Source organism: Carcharhinus amblyrhynchos, chromosome 19 (genome assembly GCF_965287045.1).
Source record: "Carcharhinus amblyrhynchos chromosome 19, sCarAmb.v2.hapA, whole genome shotgun sequence".
NCBI lineage: Eukaryota > Metazoa > Chordata > Chondrichthyes > Carcharhiniformes > Carcharhinidae > Carcharhinus > Carcharhinus amblyrhynchos.
This window is the reverse complement of record NC_137342.1, coordinates 2,600,117-2,627,720: the sequence shown is the minus strand read 5'-3', so window position 1 is coordinate 2,627,720 and position 27,604 is coordinate 2,600,117. Positions and strand designations below refer to the sequence as shown.

Here is a 27,604-nt window from a genome sequence, read left to right as displayed (position 1 = left end):
CTTATACACCTCTAACTGTATGGCCAAATCCCCCTCCAATTCACTTTTCAGGTTTGCTAATGACATCACCATTATGGGTCAGATCTCAAACAATGATGAGACGCAGTGCAAGAAAGGGATGGAAAATCTGGTGGGCTGGTGCAACAACAATAATCTCTCCTTCAATGTCAACAAAATGAAGGAGATGAGATAGTCATCGACTTCAGGAAGCATAGTAGATGACATGCCCCTGTCTACATCCAAAGATCCCCTGTCTATATCCATTCTTCATGGAGGTTGGTCACCAGTGGGGTGCCCCAGGGAGCTGTTCTAGGATCCTTGCTGTTTGTCATTTTCATAAATGACCTGGATGAGGAAGTGGAGGGATGAGTTAGTAAATTTGCCGACAACACAAAGGTTGGTGGTATTGTGGATAGTCTGGAGGGATGTCAGAAATTGCAGCGTGACATAGATAGGATGCAAGACTGGGCGGAGAAATGGCAGATGGACTTCAACGCGGATAAATGCTTAGTGGTCCATTTTTGGCAGGTCCAATGGGATGAAGGAGTACAATATGAAGGGTAGGAGTCTTAGCAGTGTTGAGGAGCAGAAGGATCTTGGGATCCGGGTCTATAGGACTCTTGAATTGGCCTCGCAGGTGGAGGATGTGGTCAAGAAGGCGTATGGTGTACTGGCCTTCATTAATCAAGCGATTGAGTTTAGGAATCAGGAGGTAATGCTGCAACTTTATAAGACCCTTGTCAGACCCCACTTGGAGTACTGTGTGCAGTTCTGGTTGCCTCACTACAGGAAGGATGTGGAAGCTAGTGAGAGGGTGCAGAGGAGATTTACAAGGATGTTGCCTGGATTGGGAGGCATGCCTTATGAAGATAGGCTGAGGATAGGCTCTCAACCTTCGTCTCTTCTCCCTGGAGAGACGAAGGTTGAAAGGCAACCTGATAGAGGTTTATAAAATGTTGAGCGGTATAGATAGGGTGGATTCTCGGAAGCTATTTCCCAAAGCTGAAATGGTTACTATGAGAGGACGCAGGGTTCAGGTGCTGGGGAGCAGGTACAGAGGAGATGTTGGGGTAAGTTTTTCACTCAGAGGGTGGTGAGTGAGTGGAATCGGCTGCTGTCGGTGGTGGTAGAGGCGAACTGGCTGGGGTCTTTTAAAGGACTTCTGGATGAGTATATGGGATTTAATGGGATTGGGAGTTACAGATAGTTCTATGGCCTGGTAGGTATAGATATGATCAGCGCAACTTGTTTGTGCTGTAGTGTTCTATGTTTTATGTTCTATAAAGGGACGAAGCAGAAATGGTGGAGAGCTTCAGGTTTTTTATGTCCAGATCAACAATAATCTGTCTTGGTTCCTCCATGTAGATGTTATAGTTAAGAAAGTCCACCAATGCCTCTATTTTCTCAAGAGACTCAGGAAATTTGGTATGTCTACGACAAGTCTCTCTACTTATACAAAGCACCGTAGAAAGCACCCCCCCCCTCACGCGCGCTCGCCCCCTCTCTCACGCGCGCTCGCCCCCTCTCTCACGCGCGCTCGCCCCCTCTCTCACGCGCGCTCGCCCCCTCTCTCACGCGCGCTCGCCCCCTCTCTCACGCGCGCTCGCCCCCTCTCTCACGCGCGGTGAGCGGAAATAGCATTATGTATAAGTTAAAGAGATGTGTATGCTTAATGCTCTCTCCACCGACATTGTCTGCACCTTTAAGAATTGACTCGCTGTAAAGACTCACATTCTAATCAGTGTTCTGTAAACAGTGTGTGCCTTTAAATGCTCTGCTTGTAATCAGAACTCTCCACTCACCTGACGAAGGAACAGCGCTCCGAAAGCTAGTGGCATTTACTACCAAATAATCCTGTTGGACTTTAACCTGATGTTGTGAGACACTGGGCGCAGATCACGCCATTTGCCTCACACCCAACTTTTCCAAATTTTACGCGATGGTAAAATCGGGCCCATTGTGCATCGGGCCCTTCAGTCCATCAAGTCTGCACTGACAATAACGACTACTAAAGTTGCACAAATCCCATTTTCCTGCACCTGTCCCATATCCTTCAATGTTATTTAAAGTGCTCATTCAAATACTTTTTAAAGGTTGTAAGTTTTCCAGCCTCCGCTGCCTTCCCAGGCAGTGCACTCCAGATTCCCACCACCCTCTGAGTGAAAAAATGTTTTCTCAAATTCATCTAAATCTCCTGCCCCTTACCTTAAAATTAAGCTCCCTGTGACCGACCTATCAACCAAGGAGAACAGTTGCTCCCTGCTCACCCTGTCCATATCCCCCAGTAATTTTATACACCTCAATCATGTCGTCCCTCTCCGCTTTAGAGAAAGTAATCCAAGCCTATCCAGTTTCTCCTTAAAGCAGAAGTGCTCCACCCCAGGCAACATCCTGGTGAATCTCCTTTGTACCGCCTCGAGTTCGATCACCATCTTCCTATAGTGAGGTGACCAGAATTGCACACAGTGCTCCAGCTGTGGCCTTACCAACATTCTGTTAAATTGATTGTCAGTGTAATTTTTGGCACGTTTAGCAAATGCTGTCCAATCGCATAACGATATTTCTAATTTTTATTGCTAGGGTAGTATTCCAGATGTAGACATGGTTGTGGATGCCGCTCTTTTTCTGTGGCGCAAGTGCAAGGCGGTCCTACAAAAAGGCAACCTTGGGATTATTGGTCCTACTAAATACCTAAAGAAGCTGGATAACTTTGGGAAGGTATGAGCCATCAGTCTGATTGCATGACTCACGACAAAAATACAATATCGTGGTTGCTGGGAATCTGAAATAAAGACAGGAAATGCTGGAAGCACTCTGTAAGTCAGGTAACATCTTGCAGAGGGAAACAGAGTTAACGTACTAGGTTAGTGACCTTTCTTTGGAACTGGAAGGTGCTTGAGATGGACTGCATTTAAACTAGTCACAGATGTATGAAAAGTGGGGCGGGGGGGGCGATTGGGGGGGCAGAATTATTTAATGACAAAGGGATGATGGTTCGAGGTCAAAATAAATGGTAATGGAACAAATCAAGAAATTAAAAAAATGATCCAGTAAAGGGACCTATGAAGAGTTATCGTAGGGCAACAGTGGCAGAGGGAAACGTGAGAATTCTGGCAAAAAGGAAAAGGCTGCTTCCTTGATAAGATAAGCGATTGTGCACAAATAGGGGAGCCGCAAAAAACACCATGCATGTAAAAACCAAATTTATGACAGTCGAATATCAGCATTGACTGGACAAAAATGCCATTATCGTTACATTTGACTCATTAAAGTCATGTACTAACTTTGAGTGCAGCAGAATTACATCATTTGATTTAAATGTAGTTTGTGAGTACATTCAGAAAGAATGGGTGTAATTTAATAACCCCTCCCTCCTTCAGTTCAGAGGCTGTGTGCTTAGTGGAAGAATGCCTCCGCCCTCCTGTCTCCCATCAATCCTGGGGAGTGAAGCCTCCCTGTCCTGAGGCCAGTTCAGGCCCAAAGAGCCTCATTACAGCACCACTGCTATTTAACTAGTGGCAGGTGGGGACCTTCATAGAATTACAGAACCCTACAGTGCAGAAAAAGCCCATCAAGTCTGCACCGAACACAATCCCACCCAGGCCCTACCCCCATATTATACCCACTAACCCTCTAACCTGCGCATCTCTGGACACTAAGGGGCAATTTCTTAGCATGGCCAATCAACCTAACCCACACATCTTTGGACTGTGGGAGGAAACCGGAGCACCCAGAGGAAACCCACGCAGACATGAGGAGAATGTGCAAACTCCACACAGACAGAGACCCGAGCTGAGAATTGAACCCAGGACCGTGGAGCTGCGAAGCAGCAGTGCTAACCCACAGTGCTACCGTACCTTCTCGGGACCTTTGTAGACACGTGCATGATTGAGGAAGAAACAGGGTTAACGTTTCATGTCAATTAACCTTCATCACAATCGGGAAAAGTTGGAGATATAATAGGTTTTGGACAAGGAGTGGACGTGGGAACGGAAAAAGGAAAGTCTGTGAAAGGGTGGGAGACAGAACAGATTGAATAACAGAAAAGTTAGTCTTCCAGGATTGAGGGGGTCGGGGCAAGGAAAGAAGCAAAAAAAACGGAAGCTGTGCCGAGAGAAAGCGTGATTCTGTCTGAAAACAAAAATAAGAGAGAATCCGAAACAAGCAGACAAGATAGGTGGATAGAGTTTGTGGTCTGAATTTGTTGAACTTAATGTTGTGTCCAGAAGATTGAAAAGTACCTAATCGAAAGAAGATGATGGAGTATCAGCTGTGCCTCAATGACAGCACTCTCACTCCTGAACCACAAGGTTCCAAGTGCAAGACCCATGCGAGGGCTTGAGGCCATAAAAATCAAGGCTGATGTTCCTGTGCAATACAGAGGGAGGGCTTGCAGTCTTTCACATGGGAACTTAAAGTGAGGTAGGCATCTACCTGTTCAGATGGATGCAAAAGATTCCATGGCGCTATTTCAAACAGACTGACTTGTTGAGCATTTTCTGTTTGTATTTTAGATGTCCAGCATCTGCAGTATTCTGTTTTTTGATGAGTGAACATTCTTGTTTTTTTCATTTAATTTCCATTAACTATCATTCTGAGAACACCAGGAGTAACCAGTAACCCCTTTGGGCAAAGTGATTTTCTTTCTTCGGTTTCAATAATAAGACAGCAGTTTACTCTTTCTTGTAGCTGACATCTATACATTTATTGTGTTTCTTTCAGTGGATTCATATCCTGTCCATACTTCAAGAGGTGACTATTTGGTGCAAATTAGGGGACATTGATCCTTTAGTAATGATAGATATTACACTGCACGCAGCAGGGTTGCTGGAAGCGCTGGCTGATTTGAATCTGAAATCCCAGACAATATCAGGTATGACCTTTCATCATCGGAAACAAATAGATGTTCTGTTGCTGATAACATGTATTTAAATAAATCACATATTTTATATCTACGTACATTTATATAGTGCCTTTTACAATCATAGATAGTTGCAGATTGCTTTTCAGCCCATCAAGTATTTTTGAATTGTAGTCCGTGTTGTAATGCAGAAAACGCAATCACCAACTTGTAAATAACAGTGTTTTAACAATAGCAATGTGATAATAACCAGGTTATTCTTTATAATGATGTTGACTGCACGATAAATATTGGCCAGGATATCGGTAAGAATTCTTCTGCACCTCTTTGGAAATGGTATGTATTCGGTACAGTTTCATTTTTGACATAATGGTGTGAATTTTGTGGTCAGTGGGAAAGAAACAGCACTTGCCATTCACCTCACTAACAGCTGCCCACAAGCATATTCAACAAATCACCTTGAATCTGCACTAAAACATAGACAGCGTAATTTTCCAGCCTTTACTGCTGGCAAGATCTTCTGGTCCCGCTGATGGTTATTCCCCGTGGCATGTTTCCTGGTGGTGGAGGGTGTAGGCACACAAATCCCCAGAGACTATGGCAAGATTGGAAGATATTACCACTGGCTGATGGCGGGCCACCTTGCCACTGGAAAATACACTATGGGAGGGCCAGAAAATCCTATCCCCCGAGGCTCACCAATATAAATTACATTTAATACATGAATGTATAGCAAAATAAAGATTTGGCAAGAAGGATATAATTAAGAGGGAGGAATAAAAGAATGTAATAAAATAATTTTTATTTTAAAAAATCTTCACCAATAATTAATCTTTGAAAGAATGAGATTTCATGTTCATAAGATTAAATTTTCGGAGCCATGGAATATTCAATACCCCATTAAAAATTAACTTACTACTGAATGCAGCGGGCCTAACTTCCTCTGGCATCTTCACTCCCCTCTTGATGTCCTACTCTCCCCCAGTATGTGGTTCCCCACTGATGTCCAAACCCTGGCCCCCACCCCTGATGTCTGACTACCTCCTGATGCCAAGCTCTGCCCGTCACACCCCTCATCCCAATGTCCAAAACTCCACCTTCCACATCCCATTCACTTACCTTAGACACTTACCTTCTCCCTGGCTTGTTGCATCAAATCCCTACAGTACAGAGGGAGGTCATTTGGCCATTCGAATCTGTACCAACCACAATCTCACCCAGGCCCTGTTCCCATAACCTCACATATTTATCCTGCTAATCCCCCTGACATTAGGGTCAATTTAACATGGCCAGTCAACCTAACCCGCACATCTTTTCATTGGGACATTTTAAACTCACTTGCTTTATGGCAACTACTGTGTAAAAAAGGGTGTGTCCTTCATTCCAATTCTTTTACACTTTGCTGCTGGAACTGTCAGATGCTCTGCGCTGTGAGTATTTCACCAGGTGGAGTCAGGAACGTCAGGCAAGACAGGTGTTTAAGATTCTAAGCACAGGCAAGTTGGTACGAATGACAATCCGTCGCTGATTGCTACTCCAAACCATGGACCATTATTCACCATCTTTCAAAAGTAAGGATGGCAGTCAGCAAACCGTTGACTTCTGGAATAGAGTTCTGCCCACTAAGCTAATTAAACAGGAGGAGGAGATAGACTGTTAGCAGATTATGGGCACAGCATCATACAGTAAAACAATCAGCCAGAGGGAGTGCAACAGTATTAAGTTTCAAGGGAGGAAGGCAAGGCTTCTACTTTAATGTCAGGAATATTACAGGTAAAACAGATGACTTAAGGGCAAGGATTGACATATGGAATTGTGGTATAGTAGCCATTACAGAGATGTGGTTGAAGGAGGGTCAGGATTGGCAACTCAGTATTCTGGGACAGAGAATCTGCAGGCGAGACAAAGGAGAGGCTAAAAGAGGAGGATGCATTGCATTATTAGTTATTGGAGGTATTGGTAGGCTTAATAGTGGACAAACCTCCAGGTCCAGATGAATTGAGTCCCAGACTGTTGTGGGAGGCAAGGGAGGAGTAGCAGGGGCTCTGACCCAAATTTTCAATTCCTCTTCGGCCACAGGGAAGATGCCAGAGGACTTGAGAACAGCCAATGTGGTTCTGTTATTTAAGAAGGGTTGTGGAGATAAACCAGTGAATTACAAACCAGTGATAGGAAATGTTGGAGAAAATTCTCAAGGAGAAAATATATCTCCGCTTGGAGAGGCAGGGTTTGATCAGGAATAGTCAGCATGGCTTCATCAGAGGGAGGTCATGCCTCACAAATTTGATTGAATTTTTGAGGAGGTGGCAGGTGTGTAGATTAGGGTAGTGCATTAGATGTAGTTTATATGGATTTCAGCAAAGCCTTTGACAAGGTCCCACATAGGGGACATATAATGAAGGCCAATGCAGATGGGATACAACATAATTTGATAAAGTGGATTCAAAATTGGCTCAGTTGTAGGAGATAGAGGGTGATGACAGAAGCCAGTGTCCAGTGGCATACCACAGAGATCTGTGCTGGATTCCCTATTATTTGTAATTTATATTCATGACATTGATGACTGTTGCAGAGTCTTTTCAAAGACTAGATGCTGGGTTCCTCGGGTGGACATTGATTTTCCACTTGACAGCCTTAATTTGTGGCCATGTGCCTTTCTGCTATGGACTTAATTCGGGTGGAGGTGGGGAAACGGCAAGGCCCCTCCTGCCAGCCCTGTGGCTGATTAAATGCCCCTCACCACCAAGCTCAACCCAATGTAGCACAAACCAGAGTCTTTCTCTCAATGTAATTAAATAAGTTTCTATCAAACATGATTTCTCCTGAAAAAATCCTGCCCTGAGTGTATTCTTATGTTGTATTGGAGTGCTTTTCAAAGAATAAACACCCTAAAACTTGTAATATCCAATTTGAATTTATTTTAACATTCAAATTTAAAGGTTAGCTTTTTGCAAGACATTTTATACTGAAATTGCAAATTATTCCCTGAGTTATAAAGTGGAAACATAGGTATTTATTCATCTGTGGGATATGGGTGTCCTTGGCTGGTCGGTATTTATTGCCTTTCACTACTTGCCCTTGGAGGGCAGTTGAGTCAACCACATTGCTGTGGATCTGGAGTCACATTAAACCAGACCAGATAAGGACAGCAGATTTCCTTCCCTAAAGGACATTGGTGCACCAGATGGATTTTTCTGACAATTGACAACAATCACCTGGTCAGTAAATTCTTAATTCCAGATTTTTTTTTATTGAATTCAAATTTCACTGTGGCGGGATTTGAACCCAGGTCACCAGAAAATTAGCTGAGTTTCTGGATTAGTAGTCTGGCAATAATATCGCGGGGGCATTGCCTCCCCTGGATATTTTTACATGTTAAAATTATGTCTGGGAGGTATGCCTTTCTTTCAGCAAGTAAGTACTTGCCTTGCCTTGACAGGTACTGTTGTACATGAGAATCAAAGTGACATTGCAATATCGATACAAACTGCAAGAGTCAACCTGCAAACAGAATACTGTGCTCCAACAAACGTATTAATGGTGAGTTATATTATCATGTTATAAACAGAAGATTATATAAGAAATAGGAGTGATAAAAATGTCTCTGACTAATCCGGACAGCCTCTGTCTATCTTTAATGCCAGTCCTGTATCCTTTCTGGATCAGAATAGGACTTTTGTTTAGAATCATAGAATCCCTACGTGTAGAAGGAGACCGTTCGGCCCATCAAGTCTGCACTGACCACAATCGCACCCAAGCCCTATCCCCATAACCCCATGCACTTACCTGAGCTAGTCCACCTGACACAGACAGGCAATTTAGAATAGCTAATCAACCTAACCCGCATGTTGTTTGGACTGTGGGAGGAAACCCGGAGCACCCAGCTGAAAGTGCGGACTCCACACAGACAGTGATCTGAGGCCGGAATTGAACCCGGGTCCCTGGCACTGTGAGGCAGCAGTGCTAACCATTGTGCCACCAGTTTATACAGGTACAGTCCCCATTCATTGTGAATGTCTTGATGTTAATGTGATTTGCCTGTACTACTTGTGGCAAAACCAAAAAGGTGAATAATTAACAAATAAAAAGAAACGTGAAATCTTGTAATTGTTAGCAGCTAAATCCAGAATCTCATTTTGAGGATAATTGCATATTAATCAGGCGCAAACAGCTGAATGAAATAGCATGAAGATCCAATTGTAGTTTAAGTCAGGAGAGCTTTTTAAATGGGTAAATATGGAATAAAAATTAATAAATTGTCTGAAATATTTGGCTTATTTAATTTGTTTTAAGTGGCAGCTTTGTAATTAACTTCTGTGATAATGGAAAATGATTTGCGCTATTTGGCTAATACAGCTGTCTAAGGTGGAAGTGTTGAAAACAATACTGTATTGGTTGCACTTAATGTACGTCTCAAATTGCAAATGTTAAACTTAATGTATATCCCATATATGGGTTCCAAACCTCAGTAGTAACAATCTCATATGAACTACAAGAGTGAGATCAAGTTCCACCTGAGAGTCTAAGGGTGGAATGGACCCACTTGTATTGCTTGCTGATTGCTTTTGCAGTTATTTGTTTCTTGTCGTACCTCAACTCAGCATTAATAGTTGGGCTTCTCGCAGTGACCATTAACTGGCTTATCTGAGGGTAACTCTTGCCTCAAAGGATGCATCTGCTCACATTCTGTGTGAGTGTAGAAACCTTTGGAAGATGTGACTGTTGTAGAATGAGGGTATCTTAGATATCTTATGGAGACAATCATGATAGCATTCCAGTGCTCATATTTAAGCTGAACATAGAAATATGGATTTCCTTCGGATTGGTAAATTGCAGTGCAACGGGCCGTGAGACGCCAACAAGTAGTGAGGTAACTCCAGTCATGAGTCTCCCAGGCGCTTTTTTTTGAGTGTAATTTCGATGTAGAACATAGAACCCTACAGTGCAGAAACAGGCCCTTCAGCCCATCGAGTCTGCACCGACCACAATCCCACCCAGGCCCTATCCCCATATCCCTACGCATTTACCCATTAATCCCTCTAACCTACACATCCCAGGACACTAAGGGGCAATTTTAACGTGGCCAATCAACCTAACCTGCACATATTTGGACTGTGGGAGAAATTGGAGCACCCGGAGGAAACCCACACAGACACGAGGAGAATGTGCAAACTCCACACAAACAGTGACCCGAACCCAGGACCCTGGAGCTGTGAAGCAGCAGTGTGAACCACTGTGCTACCATGCCGCCATATGATTAGCAGGTCTGGGATGGTGTTCTGTGGGCCCCCACGCCCTGCCAGGAATGGTTCCCTCCTGCGAGGTTTATTATTGCTCCCCCTTTAACGGTGAACAGATGTCCCGATCCTGCTGGATGGAACAGAGGCCTTTGAGCCTGTGGGGGGGTCAGGGCTAAACGGGATGCCCCTTGGGCAGTGCCAGCCTGGCATCCTGGCAGATTCCTGATAGGAGTCCGAGGCAAAGACATTCAGGCATGTGGTGAAAAGCTTTAACAAAGGCTCATCTGGACTTGAAATGTCAGCTTTTTTCTCTCCTTACAGATGTTGCCAGACCTGCCGAGATTTTCCGGCATTTTCTGTTTTGGTTTCAGGGATGTGATGAACTTGATAGCTGCTCACAGTGTGTGTTACCTGACCTTTTGGAAGGAGGTGTTGTTGCACAAAGTGGCAGATGTCAGCAACAACTTGCCTCAATCACCTGAGGCATGTTGAGGACCTGGCTGTCTGTCTATGTGGGGCGTGTTGCTTTTTTTGAACTTGAACTCTTGCGTCAATCCCTGCTATTGTACTAATTGCAAGTATCAATGAAGAAGGCAGCTACTGTTGGCATTTTCCCAGGAGGGAAAAGTCCTCAAAGCTTTATCAAACACCCTCGGAATCTTTAGTTTTAGTAAGAGGGGGAGATAGTGGCGTAGTGGTAATATCAGCGGACATGTAATCCAGAGGCTCAGGCTAATGCTGTGTGTTCAATTTTAAACAGTGGAATTTAAATTATATTCAATTTTAAATAAATCTCAGTAAAGATCACCATGAAATTAAATCAATTATTAAGAAAGCCTATCTGGATCACTAATGTCCTTTATGGAAGGAAATCTGATCATGGAATCTCAACAAACTAGAAGGAGACCATTCAGCCAGAAGGAGGCCACTGAATCTGCAATAGAGCATCTTAACCAGGCCCTATCCCCGTAATCCTGCCTTATTTACTCAACTAATCCCTGAATCCACACATCTTGGGACACCGAGGGACAATTTAGCATGGTCAATCCACCTAACCAGATCTCTGGAGTGTGGGATGAAATAGGAACACCCAGAGGAAACCCACGCAGACGCAGGGAAAATGTCACCCAAGGCTGGAATTAAACCTGGGTCCCTGGTGCTGTGAGGCAGCAGTGCTAATCACTGTGCAGACATATAAAGCATTTAAAAAGTTAAAATTAGAGGAGCGTGTAACTAAATTCCCAGTACTAGGAGAACCGTAAGGTATGAAATTGGTTGTATTTGGTGATGCTTCACATGCCAGTCTACCAGATGGACATTCAAGTGGTGCTGGATTCATAATATTTCTGGTAAATAAGGAAGGAAAATGTTGTCCCTTGGCCTGGGAAGCAAAGGAAATAACATGGGTAGTCAAAAGCATATTGGCGGCTGAAACCCTGGTGTCATGGAAGCGTTGGATATGGGGATATATTTGTCGGACACATTAACAGAATAATTTTTATGGGCACATTGGGTAAGAAAGTACCAACTGAGTGTTATGTGGACATTTGGTCTTTATGGGACAATGTTCACTCAACAAAAACTGTAGTGGATAAACAATTAAGAATTGATTTGGCCAGCATTAAGCAAATACTGGAAAACAAGGGAGTTTCCAAACTTAACTGGGTTGATGCAAATCTACAGGTATCCAACTATTTTACAAAAAGTGTTGTAGATACTGGAAAATTATTAAGAATACACGAGGATTGTTGTCTTAAATTATTTTGAAAAGAAAATTATTTAAAAAGATAAAATAAAGGGAATCTGTTAGGATGTAACTGGTGACAACTTGGTGTTGGATGTGTGTGACCAATGGGAATAAGCTATAAGGATCAGCTGACTCAGTAAACCATGGAACCAATTACAGAATGATGTAGTAGTCAGCTCTCCAGCTGACTCACTATGAATAAAAATCTGTGTAGAATTGTGGGGAGTTTGGAGTGGCCCAGGGCGAGGCCCCAAGTTTAGAGTAATGATGTTTCTTTATTAAACCCTTTTTTTCATTTATAAGTTGGAGTAAGTTTTCTTGTATTTTCATATCTGCATTTTTGAAGAGTTCCTTCTGAAAAAACAGTATTTACCAGTGCTTCCCTGGTGAGTTCTGATTGCCAGATCCCTGTTTTTAGAAACCAGATGTAAACCCTGCTGACGTCATGTCACACCATTTGGAGGGACTGAACCCACAATCTCACTGGCTCCTGACAGATCAAAAGGGCACCCCAATCTGCAAAAAGTAGAAATAAAAAAAGTGACCAGCCCCATGGAAACAGAACCGCCCCCTCCCCAAGGACACAGACTTTGAACCCCTTTGAACTGCTGCTGCCCCCAATGTGAACCTCCCCAATGGAAATCCCTTCCAGCACTATGTAATGCCAGAAGGCATTGCCAGGGGTGCTGCTGAGGGTAGTGCCCAGGTACTGCTTAGGCATGGCAACCATTTTGGCAGGAATAATAATAAAAAGAAGATTATTATATATTTGGTGAGTAATTACAGAGCTTGGAGTGGCAGAGGGATCTGGGTGTCCTAATACATGAACCATAAAAGGCTCAAATATATCTGCAGCGAGTAATTAGGAAATCTAATAGAATGCTGTTGTGAGAGGAATCAATTACGGAAGTGGGAGATTATGCTTCAGTTGTACAGGACATTTTTCATTCATTTTCAGACTGTGGGCATCATTGGCTCGGCCATCATTTATTGCCCATCCTTAGTTGCCCCTTGAGCTACCTTTTTGAACCACATCTGGAATATTGTGTACAGTACTGGGCTCCTTATTTAAGGAAAGATATAAAGCATTCAAAGCAGCTCAGAGAAGTTTTACTAGATTAATACCAGGAGTTGATAGGTTGTCTTATGAGGAAAGGGTGGACTGTTTAGGTTTGTAGCCACTAGAATTTAGAAGAATAAGAGGTGATCTGATCAAAACCTTTTGAGATCCTGAGGTGGTTTGACAGGGTGGATCTTCAGCCATTCTTCAATCTTTGATAGAACACATCCAGTTTACAAAGGACATTCATGATTCTGCAATGCTGAGGTACAGGCTGTCTACAAGTACCACCTACAATGTCAGTCCCCTTGCTGGTATCTGTAGCCAGTGAACAGTGTGGATGCACGGAGCACAAATTTAACATATTGCCTGTGCAGCATTGATTGGCTATGGGTTAATTACTTGTGGTGACCCCTGTACCCATTTCAGGTCATATCCCAGTTCTCCTTCAGTGATTTGCTGGAATTTCTCAATTACTATGGATGTTTTCTAATCATGAATATTTTTGTTTTATTTCTTCTTTTAAAAATCCAAAAAAGCTTGCAGCTGATTTTACCTTTTATATTTGTTTTTGTACAAATTCTGACAAACATAAATCCTAAATATCAAAATTTATGAAGACTTCTCCTTAAAGGAAACTGCAAATCTGTAACTGGTATATATTGTATTTACTTTTCAGAAAAACCCTGCTGAACAACTTGATATTGCATGTAAAATGCTCGAGAAAGCATTGGGTGGCATAGTAGTCGCTCGCTCAGCAACTGTTTCAATGGAAAAAACTGTTATCGTTGACACCAGCCGTATAAAGGTAAGAAAAAATACCAGTTCATTTAATGATGAGTGCTTTTAGCAGGGTATAATAACTCCAGTAGTTACTGGAAGGAACGGTGCTTTTTTGCACAAAATAAAGCACTGCACCTGCACTCATCATCCTCCATTCCTACGGTTGCAATGAAACCAGCTTTTTTGGGACAGCGGCTGGAAGTCAGTGAGGTTTTTCTCTAAAGATGCTGATGGGACCCTGATGACATCCTCAAGGCCCAGCTGCAATTTTAACCAGTGGCTTGTGTGGGAAAGATGTTATATTTTCCATGTCAGGCTAACCTGGTGCCGAGCAGCTCCAAAATCCGATTCCTCTGCGGCAAGAGAAAAAAACCCCTGGATTTTCGGATCTTGCCTCATAAATAAAATTCTCCAGTCCTGGCAACATCCTTTTAAATCTCTTCTAGTTCCTTTCAAGTGTAATCACTTCTTTCCTATAATGTGGTGACCAGAACTTTCTTTCGTCATTCTCCAACTCCTTAGTATTCATAAAAAATCGTTGGGTTTCCTTGCTTTTACATGCCAATACTTTTTCTTTGATTTCATTGCTTTCATCAATTTCTTTTTAATTTCACCCCTACACTTTTTATAATTTGCCAGGTTTTCTCAGTACTGAGCTGTTGTTATCAGTCATAGTCTTCCCTTATAATTTCTTTAAGTGCTTGGCATCAAGGGGTTTCAGAATTTGTTAGTCCCATCCTTTCCTTCGTGGAACATACTTATTTTGAATTCCTGCTATCTCTTTCTTGAATTCCTGATCATCATCTGACTATTTTCACTTCGCTTTAGTTAACTTAATGGACTAGGTACTGCATTCCAAAGATGGATTGGTTAGGTGTATTGGCCATGCTAAATTGTCCCTTAGTGTCAGGGGACTAGCTAGGGTAAATGCATGGGGTTATGGGGATAGGGCCTGGATGTGATTGTGGTTGGTGCAGGCTTGATGGGCTGAATGGTGTCTTTCTGCACTGTAGGATTCTATGACTAGTTGCTGTTACTGGACTAATTGAGATCCAGACTAATGTTCTAGAGCCAAGGAGCAGAATTCTGCCAGTCAGATGCATAGTCTAACACAGTCTAGAAAAGTGGGTCATTGGTATGCATTGCTGACCCAGTCAGTGAGCCAGCAGCTCAGTGGCTTCAGTAGTACCACTAGGTGACTTCTGAGGCAGGGTAGCGACCTGGTAGTTGGAAAAAAGTTAAAGAAATTATTTACAGCCAAGTGATGGAGAGGTAACCCTCTCTAGGGAATATATTAGGGTCAAGGATGGAGTTGCCTTCCTAAGCTGTGGTCCCCTCTATCACTGTGTGAAGCAGAGCCACCCTGACATTGTGGTCTTGGCCTTGGTTGCACTCCCCAGGAAACCATCGCTCTCATCAGCGTTCGGAGCGGAATACCAATTTGAGAGGAAGGTGTACACATGTACTATCTGGTTCCCTGGCCTTTATCAATTCACTCTGTGCCTGCATGTTTTCAAGCTATCAGGTGACTATATTCAGAAATGTGTTTTCTGCAAAGCTTTCAACTTTCCCAATGCGCTGCCACGCAAGCTCGGAAACCTGGAGTTTCAATTGTTCTATGCTGGTAATACTTCCTGCACACAAGAAATGTCCAGGATTTCCCATATAGTACAGATGCTCATCCCATGGGGCTGAGGTGCCCTACCATACTTTTACTTTCCAGATTTTTTTATTCACTCACGCCATGTGGGCTTTGCTGGCTAGACCAGCATTTATTGCCCATACCTAGTTGCCCTTGAGAAGTTGGCGGTGAACTGCTTTCTTGAACTGCTGCAGTCCCTGAGATGTAGGTACACCCACAATGCTGTAAGGAAGGGAGTTTCAGGATTTTGACCCAGAGACAATGAGGAAAAATGATGCATTTCTGAGTCAGAATGGAGAGGACCTTCCAATCAGTGGTGTTGCTAGGTATATGCTGCCCTTCACCTTTTTGGCAGTGGTCATGGATTTGGAAGGTGCTGCCTAAGGAATCCTGGTGAGTTCCTGCAGTGCACCTTGTATGGTGCACACAATTGCCACTGTTCATCAGAGATAGAAGGATTGAATATTTGTGGAAGGAGTAGCAATAAAGCCAGCTGCTTTGTTCTTGATGTTGTCAGGCTTCTTGTCTGTTGTTAGAGCTGTACTCATCCAGGTAAGTGGATGATTTCAGCTCTAACATACACTCCCTGGTGGCACAGTGGTTAGCACTGCTGCCTCCCAGCGCCAGGGACCTGGGTTCAGTTCCAGCCTTCAGAAACTGTCTGTGTGAAGTTTGCACATACTCCCCTTGTCTGTGTGGGTTTCCTCTGGGTGCTCCAGATTCCTTTCACAGTCCAAAGGCATGTGAGTTAGTTTGATTGGCCATGCGCAATTGCCCCGAGCGTCAGGGTGAAAATGTGGGGTTATGGGGATAGGGCCTGGGTGGGATTGTTGTCAATGCAGGCCTGATGGGCCGAATGGCCTCTTTCTGCACTGTAGGGATTCCATGATTCTATGACTTGTGCCATATAGATGGTGGGCAGGCTTTTGAGAGTCAGGAGGTGAGTTACCTGTTAGAGGATTCATAGACTTTGACCTGCTCTTGTAGCCAAAGTATTTATATGGCTAGTCCAGTACAGTTTCTAGTCAGTGGTAACTCCAGGATGTTGAAAGTGGGGGATTCATAGAATCCCTACAGTGCAGAAGGAAGCCATTCAGCTCATTGAATCTGTCTGAACTTTCCGACAGAGCATCTTACCCAGGCCCACCCCCTGCCCTATCTCCTTAAACCAATGCTTTTACCCCGCTAATTGTCCTAACCTGCACATCTTGGGACACCAAGGACAATTTAGCATGGCCACTCCGCCTAATCTGCAAATCTCTGGACTGTGGGAGGAAACTGGAGCACCCAAAGGAAACCCATGCAGACACAGAAAGAATGTGCAAACTCCACACAGCCGGTCACCTAAGGCTGGATTCAGTGATAGAACATAGAACATAGAACATTACAGCGCAGAACAGGCCCTTCGGCCCACGATGTTGCGCCGACCAGTTAAAAAACAATGACCCACTAACCTAAACCAATCCCTTTTCGTCCATAAACCTATCCACGGATCTCTTAAACGCCCCCAAACTAGGCGCATTTACAACTGCAGCAGGCAGGGCATTCCAATCCCTCACCACCCTCTGGGTAAAGAACCTACCCCTGACATCCGTCCTATAACTACCCCCCGTTAATTTAAAGCTATGCCCCCTCGTGCTAGCTTTCTCCATCCAAGGAAAAAGGCTATCACTGTCCACCCTATCTAAACCTCTAATCATCTTATATGTTTCAATAAGATCCCCTCTTATTTAAGATGGTCGTTGCCTTGTCACTCGTGTGGTGCAAATGGTACTTGCCAAATGAGTGACTGCAAGGCTGGATATTGTCCAGGTCTTGCTGCATTTGGACCTGGTCTGCTTCAGTATCTGAGGAGTTGCGAATGGTGCTGAACATTGTGCAACCACCAGTGAACATCCCCACTTCTGACCTTATGATGGAAGGAAGGTCATTGATGAAGCAACTGAAGATTGTTGGTCTGGGACACTACCCTGAGGAACTCCTGCAGTAATGCCCTGGAGCTGAGATGATTGACCTCCAACCACCATAACCATCTTCCTGTGTATCAGGTATGACTCCAACCAGTGGTGAATTTTCTCTCTGATTCTCACTGACTCCGGTTTCGCTAGGGCTCCTTGATGTGATACTTGGTGATATGGGACCTTGATATCAGGGCAGTCACTCTCACCTCACCTCTGGCTTTCGGTTCTTTTGTTTATGTTTGTACCAAGATCAGGAACTGAGTGACTCCGGCAGAAACTAAACTGAATGCCAATGAGGAGGTTACTGCTAATTAAATGCTGTTTGATAGCACTTCCATCACTTTACTAATAATTGAGAATAGACTGATGGGGCGGTAATTCCAGGGTTAGATTTGTCTTGTTTCCTGTCTACAGGACACATGTGGTCAATTTTCTACATTGCCAGTGTTGTAGTTGTCATTGCACTGGAAGAGCTTGGCTAGGACCATGGGAAGTTCTGGAACACAAGTCTTCCCTACTATGGCTGGGATATTGTCAGGGCCCATTGCCTCTGCAGTATGCAGTGCCTTCAGCCACTTCTTGATATCATGTGGAGTGAAATGAATTGGCTGGAGACTGATCTGTGAAGCAGGGACCTCAGCAGGAGGCCAAGATGCACCATCCACTCGGCACTTGTGGTTGAAGATTATTATGAAGGTCTTATGTTTTGCGCTGATGTGCTGGGCTCCTCCATCACTGAAAATGGGGATATCTGTGGAGCCTTCTCCTCCAATGAGTTAATTAGCTGGACATAACAGAACTGTAGAGTTCTGAGTTGTTGGTTTTGGGATCGCTTAGCTTTATTATTTGTTACTTATGCTGTTTGGCACACAAGTAGTCTTGTTTTGTACCTTCACCAGGTTGACATCTTGTTTTTAGGTATGTGTGATGCTGTTCCTGGCATACCCTCCTGCATTCTTCATTGAACCAGGGTTGATCCCCTGGCTTGGTGGTAATGGTAGAGTGGAAGATATGCCAGCCATGAGGTTGCAGATTGTGGTTATGTTAAATTCTGCTGCTGCTGATGGCCCATAGCGCTTCAAGGATTTTCAGTCTTGAGTTGTTAGGTCTGTTCGAAGTCTGCCTCATTTAGCATGTTGTACTCAACATGATGGAAGGTATTCTGAATGTGAAGACAAGATTTTGTCTTCCCAAGGACTGTGAGGTAGTCACTCCTACTGATACTAACATGGAAGATACATCTATGGCAGACAGATTGTGAGGATGAGGCCAAGTATGTTTTTCCCTCTTGTTGACTCCCTAATATCGTTCCTTGGTCCCAGCCTAGAAGCTGTATCCTTTATGACTTGACTAGCTCAATCTGAGATAGTATTACTACACTACCCTTGGTGATGGACATTGAAGTTCCCCACCCAAAGTGCATTATGTGCCTTGCCACCTTAAGTGCTTCCTCCAAGTGGTTTGCAACATGGAGGAGTGCTGATTCATCAACCGAGGGGGTGGGGGGATGGTTTGCGGTAATCAGCAGGAGGTTTCCTTGTCTATGTTTGACCTGGTGTTATGAGACTTCATGGGGTCTAGAGTCATTGTGGAGCAACTCCCTCCTGATTGCATGCTACTGAGGCCACCCGCCACCTCTGCTGGGTTTGTCCTGCACATACCAGGAATGGTGATGATGGTGTCTGTGACATGACCTGTATGCTATGATTCCATGAGTATGACTAGGTCAGGCTGTTGCTTGGCTAGTTTGTGAGGCAGCTCTCCCAATTTTGGCACAGGCCCTCACATTTTTGTCAGAAGGTCTTTGCAGGGTTGACAGAGCTGGGTTTGTCATTGTCTTTTCTGGTGCCAATGCTGGGTGGTCCATCCAATTCCATTCCTTCTTCCTTCCTTAGTAACACTTGAATAGAATTGAGTGGCTTTCTAGACTATTTCAGAGGACATTTAAGAGTCAACCACATGGCTGTGAGTCTGGATTCATATGTAGGCCAGAGCGGGTGAAGGTGGTAGGGGCTTCCTTCCTTCAAGGTCAGTGAACCAGCTGTGTTTTTATAACAATCAACAAGGGTTTCATGGTCATCGTCAGACTGTTCTTTCAGCTGCTAATCAATAGGCTGCCCATCCTAAATTCTGTGGGTTGAGTCCTCTGACGAAGCAGTACTCCATTCAGCTGGCCTTCATGCTGCTTGCCCTGCTCTGCTTCTCAATTCTGGAAATCCTAAGCAGCATAAAAGTATTTAGAGAGTTGACAAAATGTGTTTCAGGCTCTATTTTTGAACCTATTCTTCTGGATATGGGCTTTTCCCCAGCAGCAAAATGCAAATACAGAATACTGCAAAGCATTTTTATCTACTTTGTTTAATTTTTATTTTGTTGCTCAAGTCATTTTGTTTTTGTTACAGTTAGAGTATGTTCGCGAGACTACTAGTAGAACAGAGCAACAGAAACAAGACGATGTTTTACAAGAAAATTCTTCTAAAATAACAGCTCTCAGCTCTCTCATCATGGATTTACATCTGGAGCTCATTCAGGTTTATTACAGAGTGGCATTTAAACTTCTCAAAAGGAATTCTGGTTAGTTGTTACACCTCTAATATATAGAATATTACAGTAATCAAAGTTACATATTTAAAATGTTTAAGACTGTATTTGAGAGTTTTTTTCAGTGTACTGTATGTTTTTGTAATAATAAGAATTCTTTAATTATTTGTCTAATACTTGCTGGTGTAAATTAAGAGTGAGCGAGATGACTTGCTATTAGGCACAGGTCACTGTTGCTTTTGGCTAGCTGTCTGCTTCTCTTTCTTTGTGGAAGAAATCTCTTTGTAATAATACACAGAATTAGGGGATTTTCACACTAACTTCATTGCAGTGTTAATGTAAGCCTACTTGTGACACTGAGGGCGGCACTGTAACACAGTGGTTAGCACTGCTGCCTCACAGCGCCAGGGACCCAGGTTTGATTCCCACTTGGGTGGTGTTTGCATGTTCGCCCCGTGTCTGTGTGGGTTTCCTCCGGGTGCACCGGTTTCCTCCCACAGTCTGAAAGACGTGCTGGTCAGGGTGCATTGACCCGAACGGGTGCTGGACTGTGGCGACTAGGAGAATTTCACAGTAACTTCATTGCAGTGTTAATGTAAGCCTTACTTGTGATTAACACATAAACTTTTAACTTTAAATAAACTTAAAACAGAAGTTAACAATTCTGCTAGGTGGGCATTTCCTCTTTGTTTTTTTTTGCTGTGACTCCTAGCTACTGGAAATGTGGCCTTTTCAAGATTGCTCTTAATTCATTTGTCAATCTCAATTGAAATAAGAGACAGCCTGATGAAATAAGTAGGGAATTAGTTGGAAGGCAGGAAATGAGTGCTTGAACTGATGCCTTCTAAGATTGCGTCCATCTTTCCAGGAGCACCATATTTGTATCCCTCCACCAGGTTTGCCACAATACCAAGGTGGTTGTGATCAAGTCACAAATGACAGTCCTTGTGATTGAGATAAAGTAAACTATCCCTCCTCCTCCCTCATGACCTGTCAATGGCCTTTGACGTATGTGACACACTCTAACACCACTCTGCTGTCATCCTGCTGGGTGGAATTGTTCTATTTTTCTCTATCCAGTCATAGAATCACCTGCAATGACTTCTTTTCCCACTCATACTCTCTTACCTCTGGTTTTTCCCCCAGGATCTATACTTTACATACCCTCTCCGTTTCTCATCAATAAACTGTCGTCCAAAAGTTTTCACATGTATGTTAATGACACATTGGGCAGGATTTTCCAGACCTTTCCTTTGGTGGAATCTTCTGTCCTGCTGAAGTTGACTGTTGCTGCAGATTCCCCAGCAGCAGAAGAAGTGAGCAATGGAAATTGCCATTGATTTTCTTAGGACCAGAGGATCCCATCAGCAGCCAACCTCTGCCACAGGGGTGGGCAGGGTGGGGGGAAAGTCTTCCTCACTAGTATTTTTCTTTATCCTTCTATTGGTTTTAAGTTGCCTGATGGATTGTCTGACATCCAGTGGAAAATTTCCTCAAATTTAGTACGATGAATACCGAAGCCATTGTCATAGGTCCATGTGGTGGTTGCACGAAACACTATGGGCCTGATTTTACCAAAAATTTGCGCCCGTTTTTGAGCGCAAAATAGTGGTAAGTTCGGGCGTTGGGCCTTTAACGCAATCTGCACCTGAATCTGAGCAAATCACAGCTTTACCGACACCCGATTTGGGCACGGAATCGGGCGGCCCGATGATTTAAATGCATGCATTTAAATCGATTTAATGAACCGCGTGCCCAACCCTACTGCCAAATCCCACTTTACGGTCTATAGGTCTGTTCCGGATCTGCGCTGTAAGCAACCTGCAAAATAAAAGTCCGAAGCTGATTTTTATTCTGCAGGGGAAACTCCGAAGCCCAACCTCCTCGACCATCCTTTGCAAACTGCCCGCTAACAACCACCCCTCCCCACCCCCACGCGATCTGACCCCCCCCCCCCCAGGGGAGGCAGGCCCCCCTCAGCAAAGCACACCCCCAACCTACCTCGATCGCTGCTCTCCATCCACCATCCTTCCGACCTGCAGTCCTCCGACAGTATGCAGCACCTTCCTGGCCTTCCGCTGGCGTCAGCTGGAGGAGGGGGGGACGGGCTCAGGTAGATCTCTGGTTGGAGGGGGTGGGGGAGGATGGACTAGGGAGAATCTTGCAAACTGAAAATAATGTAGCATCTTCTTTGTTGCTGCCTAATTATCTCTGGGAAAGGTAATTAAACTATAGTGTCCTCGTGACCAATTAGTGACCTGAATGTCTCTGTAGCCATGAGCCAGGTGCTCCAATGTTCTGCTCCAATGTTCAGAGTCATGTGGTGAAATTGGAAGATTTGTCCCCATGGTGGAACTTGGTTGGAAATAAGATTCAAGGAGATTACTAAACCTGGGAAATCAGCCATAGTGAAAAGAAGTTTGTATTAGCAACTCTTCTCTCACATTCCATGGCAGATCTGCTTCTACTTACGAATGTGATTTGCATGGGCAACGTTGGATGTAGCTAATTTTCCTGTGGAGCAGCCTTTGATCCTTTCTTTCATCTTGTTTTCATCTGAACATTGCACAGAATTAGAGGAATTCCCTTTGGAAGATAATGTCAAAATTATAATCGCAGGAACTAAAAACCCAACAGTCTAGAGTTTTGGGAAATAATTCAAAATATGGTTTGGGGGATATAATCGAACATCTTAAAACCAATTTCTAATGTGTAGGAATACCGCTCACTCTACAACCAAGATCTCACCTACGTTATTAATGATGACTACATTTCCATTCAACTTGTTGAAACCTCCGAAAATGGAAAAAATCATACAAAAACAATAAGGACAGATAGATAAAACAACGGAAAAACAAAGCAAAACATTGGGGGCGATTCTCCCAAAACAATTCCAAGTGTTGAATTTGTGTAAAAACTGAAGTAACTCCTGCTCATAATTTTAGTGGAATTTTCAAAATGAATCTTCCATACTCTGAGCACTGCAGAGTGCCCAAGCGAGAGCCATGTTGAAAATCTGAGGGCAGGTTCTATTCCTGCTGGAGAGGCTGGCAGCATAGCCCTGAATGGACCACTGCACATGCACCAATGTGTCAGCCCCAAAACTGGTACATGCACAGTGGCCGTAGTGTGCCGGTCTCCAGATGAGCTGTCCAGCAAAATCGAAAGTTAGCACACGAATCCCCGCATTGCAGCCCTTGCTGACCCACACCAACCTCCCACCACCCAGACCACTGGCCACTGTGGGCCAGCGTTGATGTATGCCCCAGCTCCACCTCCACCTCCTGCCCCACCCCCCCAAGTCTCTCGGACCGCCCTGGCAATCCCAGCAGTCCAGACACCCCCTTTCCCCCCTGCAGTCCCGACCCACCTGCCCCTACCCGAATGGCCAGCCTCGATCACCCAATTCCCTCCCTCTCCCAGTGATCCTCTGGCAGAATGGCAGCGGGAACCGCCCTCAATGGGCTCAGCACTCCTCTGGCACTGCCTTCTTGGCACTGCCCAATGCCCGGTGGGCAGTGCCAGTTTACCCTTTGGACAGTGCCAGGGGGTCAGGCTTGCACTGCTAGGCTGGCAATACCAAGATGGAACCCCCCCCCCCCAATAGCCTCGACCTCCTGGGATGCCTCAATGGCCACTGTTCACTCCAGCGGGGTTGGCTACCAGTTCCCTGTTAGTGGGGAGCTGTTGTGAACCTCACTGGAGTGAGCCATACGTGGAGAGGGAGTCAGATGTTAGTAGGCCCAGAGAATTCAGTCAGGGGCCCACTCTTGATAGGGAAATGCAAATTTTAATATTTAAATCATTCGCATGGAGCTGGTTATGTGAAAAATGGTGGCCCCAGAGATACGTGGAAGCTGTGGTACCCCGCAGGGAGCCCCTCTAGACAGTCTCCGCTGACGTATCCTGGCCCATAGACTGCCAGAGCAGTGCAGCAGGCTGGGAGAAACACCCCCGTTGTGTCTTCCACCAAGGACATGGAGTTTTGGCCAGGAATTACTCCACAGGAGAGGAATGGCCTCCTGCCCCAGTCCTTGCACAGACTGGACCTGTCTCAAATACGATCCAAACCAGAGATGATGTGATCTGAAGGAGGCATTTGGATCCAGCAGAAATAATCAATCCACTGGAAATGGAACCTGCTGAAAATCCAGGTTCGTCTGCCCTGACCCAAACTTTCCTGCAACCCTGACACCGACAGACATTATTGAGGAAAGCAACACCTCACCAACCACAGAGTCAATCTCCAGTTATAACATCAACGCTGGTCAAACCACCCACTGATGATGTTCACTCAAAGACAAAAATGCCAGTGGTTACAACCAAAGAAGAAATCGCCAGATGTTCACCATCAACTGTTCCAAGAGCAACGACCTTCAAACTGTCTTATTGATTCTTGTTTATTGATTATTGTTCATAGAACATAGAAAAACTACAGCACAAACAGGCCATTCGGCCCACAAGTTGCGCCAGTCATATCCCTACCTACTAGGCCTACCTCCCAATCCCATTAAATCCCAAATACTCATCCAGAAGTCTCTTAAAAGACCCCAGCGAGTTCGCCTCCACCACCACCGACGGCAGCTGATTCCACTCACTCACCACCCTCTGAGTGAAAAACTTACCCCTAACATCTCCTCTGTACCTGCTCCCCAGCACCTTAAACCTGTGTCCTCTCGTAGCGACCATTTCAGCCCTGGGAAATAGCCTCCGAGAATCCACCCTATCTATTACCTCTCATCTTATGTTGCACCTGCTTGAATTTGTTGGGGATGTTCAACTTAAAAGGGAAGAAATGTTATAAGAACATAAGAACATAAGAAATAGGAGCAGGAGTAGGCCATCTGGCCCTTCGAGCCTGCCCCGCCATTCAATAAGATCATGGCTGATCTGTCGTGGCTCAGTTCCACTTTCCCGCCCTCTCCCCATAACCCTTAATCCCCTCTCTTATCAAAAACCCATCAACCCGCTTCTTAAAAATATTTAGCGAGGCAGCCTCCACCACTTCAACGGGCAGAGAATTCCAGAGATTCACCACCCTTTGAGTGAAGAAGTTCCTCCTCAACTCCGTTCTGAACCGCCCCCCCTTTATCTTGAGGCTGTGCCCCCTAGTCCTACTGTCTTTTTTGAGCGGGAAGAGTCTTTCCACCTCTATCCTATCCATCCCATTCATCATCTTATACGTCTCAATGAGATCTCCCCTCATTCTTCTAAACTCTAACGAGTACAAGCCTAGTTTATTCAGCCTCTCCTCATAGCTCAACCCCCTCAACTCCGGTATCAGCCTAGTAAACCTCCTCTGCACTCCCTCCAGGGCCAAAATATCCTTGCGCAGGTGCGGCGCCCAAAACTGCACACAGTACTCCAGCTGCGGCCTCACCAATGCCCTATACAGCTGCAGCAAGACCTCCCTACTTTATTAAGATTGATTCTTGGTAGCTGCACTAAACTCTGTTAATATAGTCATGTATTCAGCTGAGGTAAGGTCACAGACTGCTAGTGTGGGTGAAGAAGCAGCTGTGCAGTGAACACCATCCTGTAAATAAACCTCCGTTAATTTAACCTTCCGTGCTTTCGCGTGTCAATTCTCCAATAAACAACAGTTCCCATCACAATCCCCATTCCCTAGCTATTGATTCTATAAGAAGCAAAATACTTTGGGTGCTGGAATTTGAAAGAAGAACAGAGATCACTGGAAAAATTAAGCAGGCCTGTTTATCAGGAGAGAAAGAATTAACGTTTTGAGCCATGGATACTTTGTCAGAACTGAATGAAGAGGGAATGTTGGAGCAACAAAAAGTGGCAACTTTAAGGACAAATGACAGATGCCTGGTACGAGAGGGAGAGGGTGGGCTCTACATTCAGGTAATGCATGTATAGAATATTTTTAAAATCTGCGCATTTCAGCCCTTGGAACTCAATGTTGAGTTCGGCAACTTTAGATTTTGACTTTTCTCCTCCAACTATAGAGCTATAGCTCTAGCTCGTTAGAGGGGTCAGTTTTTGCACAAAGTGTGCAGGAAGGTTTTTTGACTCAGTATGTAGATAGGCCAACTAGAGGTGAGGCTATATTGGATTTGGTGCTGGGAAATGAGCCAGACCAGGTGTTAGACTTGGAAGTTGGTGTGCATTTTGGTGATAGTGACCACAATTCGGTTACGTTCACCTTAGTGATGGAAAGGTAGAGGCATGAACCTTGGGTCAGTAGTTTTAGCTGGGGGAGGGTAATTATGAGGCTATTAGGAGAGAATTAGGAAGCATAGGTTGGACTAGGAGACTACAGGGTCTGGGAACGTCCGAAATGTGGAGTTTTTTCAAGGAGCAGCTACTGCGAGTCCTTGATATGTACGTCCCTGTCAGGCAAGGGGGAAATGGTTGAGCTAGGGAACCGTGGTGCACCAAAAAAGTTGATTCGCTGGTTAAAAGGAAAAAGGAGGCTTATGACAGGATGAGACTTGAGGGCTCAGGTAGTGCACTAGAAAGCTTTAGATTGGCTAGGAGGGAGTTAAAGAGTGAGTTAAGAAGCGCTGAAAGAGGACATGAGAAGACTTTGGCTGATAGGATTAAGGAGAATCCTAAGGCGTTCTATAGATATGTTAAGAACAGAAGATTGGTTAGGGCAAGATTAGGGCTAGTTAGAGACAGCAGTGGGAGGTTATGTGTGGAACCGGAAGAGATTGGAGAGGCATTGAACCAATATTTCTCTTCGGTATTCACGCAGGGGGACATAAATGTAGCCGTGGAGAACACTGGGTTGCAGGGTTGTAAACTGGACAGTATTGCAGTTGATAGGGAGGATGTGCTGGATATTCTTGAGGGTTTGAAGATAGATAAGTCCCCTGGGCCGGACGGGATTTACCCTAGGATTCTCTGGGAGGCAAGAGAGGCGATTGCAGAGCCTCTGGCTCTGATCTTCAGGTCGTCGTTGGCCACAGGTATAGTGCCAGAAGATTGGAGGATAACGAATGTTGTCCCATTGTTTAAGAAGGGGAACAGAGACTTCCCCGGGAATTATAGACCAGTGAGTCTTACTTCTGTTGTGGGCAAGGTTTTAGAAAAAATTATTAGGGATAGGATTTATAGTTATTTAGAGAGTAATGAATTGATTGGAGATAGTCAGCATGGTTTTGTGGAGGGTAGATCGTGCCTTACTAACCTTATTGAGTTTTTTGAGAAAGTGACCAAGGAGGTGGATGGGGTAAGGCAGTTGACGTGGTATATATGGACTTTAGTAAGGCGTTTGATAAGGTTCACCATGGTAGGCTTCTGCAGAAAATGCAGATGTATGGGATTGAGGGTGATTTAGGTAATTGGATCAGGAATTGGCTAGCAGATAGGAGACAGAGGGAGGTGGTTGATGGTAAGTATTCGTCATAGAGTTCAGTTACTAGCGGTGTGCCTCAGGGATCTGTTTTGGGGCCACTGCTGTTTGTAATTTTTATAAATGATCTGGATGAGGGTATAGTTGGGTGGATTAGTAAATTTGCTGATGACACCAAAGTCGGAGGTGTGGTAGATAGTGAGGAAGGGTGTCATAGTTTACAGAGAGACTTGGACAAGTTGCAGAGCTGGGCCGAGAGGTGGCGGATGGAGTTTAATGTGGAAAAGTGTGAGGCAATTCACTTTGGCAGGAATAACAGATGTGTAGAGTATAGGGCTAACGGTAGGACTCTGAATAGTGTGGATGAACAGAGGGATCTAGGTGTATGTGTACATAGATCCCTGAAAGTTGGGAATCAAGTAGATAAGGTTGTTAGGAAGGCATACGG

The 27,604-nt window shown here is 44.5% G+C and overlaps 1 protein-coding gene across 1 annotated transcript in view; it reads left to right on the top strand.

Annotated features, from left to right (window-relative positions):
• Window positions 1-4,255: 4,255 nt before the first annotated feature.
• The window catches only part of LOC145355579 (cilia- and flagella-associated protein 54-like), a 306,344-nt gene continuing 282,995 nt past the window's right edge, over window positions 4,256-27,604 (top strand). The window contains exons 1-5 of the mRNA XM_080207830.1: window positions 4,256-4,330; window positions 4,723-4,873; window positions 8,301-8,401; window positions 13,588-13,716; window positions 19,697-19,868. Of these exons, the coding sequence (XP_080063956.1) occupies window positions 4,256-4,330; window positions 4,723-4,873; window positions 8,301-8,401; window positions 13,588-13,716; window positions 19,697-19,868 (628 nt within the window). The remainder of the gene's footprint in view (window positions 4,331-4,722; window positions 4,874-8,300; window positions 8,402-13,587; window positions 13,717-19,696; window positions 19,869-27,604) is intronic.